Source organism: Nematolebias whitei, chromosome 9 (genome assembly GCF_014905685.2).
Source record: "Nematolebias whitei isolate Nwh7 chromosome 9, NemWhi1, whole genome shotgun sequence".
NCBI classification, from domain to species: Eukaryota; Metazoa; Chordata; class Actinopteri; order Cyprinodontiformes; family Rivulidae; genus Nematolebias; species Nematolebias whitei.
In genome coordinates this window covers 39386624-39392859 of record NC_056506.1, presented here as the reverse complement: position 1 = coordinate 39392859, position 6236 = coordinate 39386624, and the positions used below count along the sequence as shown (strand labels likewise).

The window sequence follows — 6236 nt, the reverse complement described above, 5'->3', positions numbered from 1 at the left end:
TTGTAGGGTTATATTCGGGTGCGCTCAATAGTCCGTAAATTACGGTATATTTGCTGAGCACAGATTTTGCACACAGCAACAGAGAAAATGAGGGTGGCTGCTAACATTAATATGAAATTCTGGGCTCTGGCTCTGTTGGAAAATGTATATTTGATCTCAGCTGGATTTATAGAAATTAATAACATATTTGCTTTGAACAAAATAGTTTTGCATGTTTTGTCAAAGCCAAAAATAGATAAATAAAGCAAAAGAAAAAAAGTGTTTTAATTCTTAGTTTTCGACCGAGCAAAATCAATGCAGAAACCAGAAGAGGGAGGTTTTAAAATCCATTTTTATTAAATTATGTCAAGATAGAGCGTTTCATCTCATCATCTCAAGATAACAAAGCTGGCTTTGTAGCAATAACAGTTTAATTATATCAGCATCATGAGATTAAAAAAAGCTTATCTTTTTGGAGAAAATGGGTTCATATGTTTAAATACTTTGACCTAGAAAAGTAGATGTTCTTGTGCTTACAAAAATTGTTTTAAACGTACATTAAAGGATTAATTTTTTGTCCGAATTCAAGGCATGCATCGAGCCGAGTTACACGTGCACAACATGATCATCCCTACGTGGCGTAACAGTGATAGTGAACTCTGAAAGTGGAAGCAACACAAGAGCCACTAGAGCTCACCATCATTTAATGATCACGAGAAAGAAAAGCTTGTTTGAGAATAAAATTACCTTATACTAATAAAACATTTTACCAATCTACATGGATCAACCACAGGCTGGTCTCAGCTTCATGACAGTTCTTGAATTTGTATTAGATCAATAGGTTAAATTTCCCACAAACATGAGGAATGCAAGTAAAGATCAAAGTTTTTATGTTTTTTTTTTTGGCCACATTTACAAACACCAATTTGCTGTCATGAAGTGCTGAACATAAACTACAGCTAAAGCCGATTAAATTAAACAGTTATTATCACAAAAAGTACAAACAAGAATAAAAATGATGTGAAATTAGTACAAATAACTAAAAATATCATATAGAGTGAACGTACAGTATGTCTACACACGCACACAGACACATGATGTTGACATCTTCTTGGATTAAAAGCCGACTCATTGATGTGTGTTTTAATCAAGGAGCTACAATTTTCATGCGTCTGAGCACCTGTGAGGTGGAAATCGTTTTAAAAATACGTCACATCTCTCCAAAAAGAGTCGATGACCTCAGTGCCCTGCTTAGAGATGAACAGCGTTAACCATTACTGTCGGCCAGACCCCTGCTATGGCTAAGATTTAACCACCAACTACACATAAGCATCATTTGGTGACTTCTCATTAACAAGCTAAAGCAGTGACGAAATCAACAATTACCGTACTTGCCGCCGTACACATCGCACCGCCGTATGAGTCGCATCAGTCCAAATATGTCTAATAAAGTGGAGAAATACGTTGCTTCGCTCTATAAGTCACATCTATTTTGTGTCACCGCTGACATAACCCGGAAATGTGGGCCGGTGTTGTGCCAAAAAAATCTATTGACTGTCAAATGGTGGCACAGGAGGACTTTTACAAGAATTTAACAAGATTAACACTTAAAAATAATTATTTGTTTGCTCGACATTATAGCAAAGATGTGTCTCAGTTGAACTTTTCCTTAATAAATGCACTTTAATGGTCAAATCGGCTGCATTTCATCTGGGCGGCGCGGCAAAATGCAGCTGATTTGACGTTTGCTCCAGGAGTTCCAGAGCGAGACGAAGGTGGCTTTGTACGGCAAGCCAAGTGTCTCGTTAATAGCCACTTTTACCTATTAATGAGGCTTGCTATATTAGTCGAGGGCCCTCTAGTGGCTGAAAATGGTAGCGTTCAATATTTTCCATGTCAGAATGAATGAAATCGTCAGATCTCAGCCAAAAATTGGTTATAAATATGAGGGAGAATCATAAATATCACTTCAATGTATAAGTACCAGGCATGCTAATTTGTGCAAAAAACTGCAACTTATACAGCGAAAATTATGGCAGGTTGTTTTAGACCTGAAATTGTAAAACTCTTCTGTCAGTTGTAAAATGAGGCAGGATAGAAAAAGTTCAGTTGTTTTATAGTTACAGTAAACCTTCACACACGGAGGGAAGATTTGATCGATAAAGGGGTGACAAAACATTAATTGAAACACTGAGATCAATATTTCCAGAGAATACTTTTTTTTGTTTTGTTTTTGTGGGGTACGAACTTCTAATGTAATATTTCAGATAGTGATGGCTTACAGAGACCATTAATGGAGTAAGTATGCCAGTGTGACCTTATTTACAAATGACTGCAAACTTCAGCTATGAATTTTTACATATTTCTTTTTTTTTTTTTTTTTTAAGAACATGAAATTATTTTTGGGGGGAGTTTTGTTTCATTCATTTTGCTGAAAAATCAATAAATGTCTCAGAAAGCCAAACAGTGCAATGTTTCAACTATTTATCAAAAGTTTAATCATGACACTATTGTCTCTGCAGACTGCTATAAATAGACCAGCTTTAATTAGTTTTCGATAGTATTTCTCACTAGTTTTGTTGGTTAAAAGCACAGCACGGTTTTGACAGGTCAGTTAAATACACATTGAAGCTGAGGCTCAACAATACAAAATTGATCCAAGGTAGAAAAGTCAGGGTTAAAGTTTGAACTGCTCATATTCTTTGAGCCAGTAAAGAAGAAATATGTCATTTATTCTCGTCTCATTTATCTCCAGGAAGCTCCACTGCACCAGGAACTTCATCCACATGAATCTGTTCGTGTCCTTCATCCTGAGAGCCATCTCAGTCTTCATCAAGGACGGCGTGCTGTACGCGCAGGAAGACAGCGACCACTGCTTCGTGCACACAGTCAGTAAATCACAGTAATTATTAGGTTCACTGTGTGGGCTTGTAGAGTCCAAGACACTTTGTGTGGCTTCCAGTACAGTCAAGGAAAACAACTATGCTTGTTTGGTTAGTAATGAAAAATTATTTTTTAATGTGCAAAGTTAGTTTATTCAATCTTTTTAATTTAAAGCAGATAATTGCTCTGTTTGTTTGTTTTTTTTATTCTTCTAAATGATTCTTACTCAAAGGAACTGCTCATGGGAGCCATTCAGGGAAGTTTGGCTGTAGATTGTAAATACTAAACAGGTTTGCTAGAGCAGTGGATCTCAAAATGAGGTTCATGGATCCCCGGAGGTCCGCAAGCTGGCGCTTGGGGGTCCACAGAAGAAGAAAAAAAGTAAATGTATTTATATACTATATATTTACAAGCATGTACATGTTTAACAACCCATTAAAATACACCAAAATTCAGAAAATCACAATTACTTTATTATTATTTCTGTAATAATTTGAAGAAGCGGCGATACATTTATCACGTTCATTAAGTGAATAGGCAACGTTTTAAAATGGTTTTTGATACTGTTAATTTTCCAAACATTGTAATTTTTGGAAGTTGAAATTAAAAATGTTGTTAATTAAGTTTGTCTTAAATGAAAATAGCCCATGTTTAAAAGTATAACAATTGTATTAACACTATTAAAGAACAGGTATTAAGTATTTATGTTGCACAAATATTCCCATTACATTAAAGAGTCAAACTGAAGAAAACCCTGAAACTTTTTCTCCCCTGTAGGTCCCTGAACCCAAAAAGTTTGAGAACCCCTGTGTTAGAGAGCGGACGCTTCTCTGATGATGATTCAGTCTTTTCTGTTTGATTTTTTTACCTTTCAAGGAACTTCTATCAGTTCCAATTTTTTCCAGAAAAACAAAAAACACATGATTGTGACTCCTTGATTACAGATGATGACGGTGCTCTTAGCCTTTGTCCCGTAACAACACATTGCTTGTTATTGTTGGGCAGGCATGATAAATAAACCTAATTAGCTTCGCTAATGGTTCAGCAAGGCCAGTTGAAACATTCTGCTGGGCCCATTAACATACAAATGGCTACTTTGTCCTGGTTTTTTAAGTTCACTGCTTTACCTCTGTTGCCATGGCGATCACAGGCCATCATCATGGTGATGCTCTGAATCAGATCAGTGCTGTAATGGACTGACCTCGCTTTTGATTCTTACCACGACACCAGAAGATTCTACTTCACCTGACATTCAGCGTTGGATTAGTTTTGCCAGTGGGCTGAATATTGACTCTGTTAGAAACAAAAGGTTGAGAGTAATTAAAGTTTGACGACTTAGACTCTGTGTTGTGAGCAAAATACCTGCTTGCACATTGATTTCCTGGAAAATTGTTTTCAGCTTTTTTTTTTAAAACGAGGCATCTAGAATATTCGAGTTTACAACTTAGAGCTGAAACAAATTCCCTGTTATAATAAAAACATTGAACAAAACGTTTAACCTAAAATTAACATATTTAAACTGAGATTTTAAGATTTGTATTTTTGTTAGCATGCATGGTACGAATGTTAATGTTTTCACCAAACTGGTAGAATTGTTTGAAGTCTTTTGAAAGCATAAATTTGTTAAAAGAGCACACAACAGTAATGTTTTTTAAGAGTCTTATGAATGGCAAACTGTCTTGGGCCAAGTTAAAACTGCAAAATTATGTGCATTTTAGATTAAATATTTTGTTGTTTAAAAATAAGTAAATTTTGGGTTGTCTGTGTGACAGGTTCACAGAAAACTGACTCATCACTCTAATGCCGAAAGAAGATTTGTGACAAACATCCAGCAGGGTCAAAAATGTTTGGGAAACTTACAAAGTCCATGCTCAATAATCCAGGTATAAAATCCAACATTTTTCAGTCAGGTCATCTGGACAGTTTCTTTATTTGTGCTGAAACGTTTCACCTTCGATCCAGAAGGCTTCATCAGTCAAGGAAACACACAGCAAAACTGATTCTTCCTCCAACAGCTTACTCCAAAGTGGAACAAACCAGTTCTGCTTGTGATAAGATGGTCTCTTTAGTACGCCCCTCCTCCATTGCCGGTCCTCTTCCTTGTTGACAGTCTTGACAAACTGGTTGAAAACAACAAAGTCCATGCTCAATAATCCAGGTGAGATTATTTAGTGAGTTTTCAACCATTTTGACATGACTGTCAACAAGGAAGAGGACCGGCAATGGAGGAGGGGCGTACCAAAGAGACCATCTTATCACAAGCAGAACTGGTTTGTTCCACTTTGGAGTAAGCTGTTGGAGGAAGAATCAGTTTTGTTGTGTGTTTCCTTGACTGATGAAGTCTTCCGGATCTAAGGCGAAACGTTTCAGCACAAAAAAAGAAACTGTCCAGTTGACCTGACTGAAAAATGTTGGATTAGGGAAACTTGTGCAGTGTGACCAACTGCTGCTGCAACCAACCATTCTCTTTTTAGTGTCCAAATATATTTAGAACATCAACTTCGGTGCTTAATTTCCTTTTATTGTTGGACTAAATCTCTGCTGAATCTATGTGGAGTCCGCTGTGGCAATAAGTCGTACAGTTGGACATATTAAATCTCACATTGTGCACCATAACATGAGGTACTATCAAGATTTTACCATCTGGAGCTCACACACTGTAAAGACCAAAAATCATTAAAACACGACTTTTGGGAACGATCGCACACCTGATCTAAATGTTTGTCAGTCACATTATGCAAAACAAGAAGGGCATGCTAACTGTTATTAGCAATACAAACCAAAAATATATATATTTTTAGCATGTTATGCACTGAAACACTACAGCAACACGTTCACTATATGTATGTACCCAACTGATTTAATAAATGCAAACTAACTGAATGTTGGGGGAAAATCGTCTCGCTTATGTTGTTTACTCAAAAAGAACCATACTCAACGGCAGGAGAAGATTTTTAAACTGGATGTTACTTGCAAGGCCAGATTTATAGGACAGATTACATGACTATACATAAAATGTACACACATGGAGACCAGTCATGAGAATCTGCATCGAGATGCCTACTCAGCTTGCTTTTATAACCTTATCAGTTCAGCCGAGTTCACAGAGCTCAGGATGGGTCATTGGCTGCAGCCACAACATACAGAAAAGATTATAACTTTCATGACATCGTGCTGATAACGCCAAGGTCGCGGGTTCGATCCCCGTACGGGCCACCAGTTCGTAGTGAGACACGTGAGGTACGTGTCACTTGTTGTATGACAAATATATGGATATATATTTATGCATACTTTTCACGAGTTCTTCATTTTTCTGACTGTAAATGTCAGTTCATAGAGCATTATGCGGATCTCGCAAAACCACTAACTGAACT

The 6236-nt window shown here is 36.9% G+C and overlaps 1 protein-coding gene across 1 annotated transcript in view; it reads left to right on the top strand.

The window, feature by feature from the left end:
• Positions 1–6236, top strand: part of LOC119414256 (pituitary adenylate cyclase-activating polypeptide type I receptor) — a 49689-nt gene that overhangs the window by 13877 nt on the left and 29576 nt on the right. Inside the window, exon 7 of the mRNA XM_037681352.1 lies at positions 2735–2867. Within this exon, the coding sequence (XP_037537280.1) occupies positions 2735–2867 (133 nt within the window). The remainder of the gene's footprint in view (positions 1–2734; positions 2868–6236) is intronic.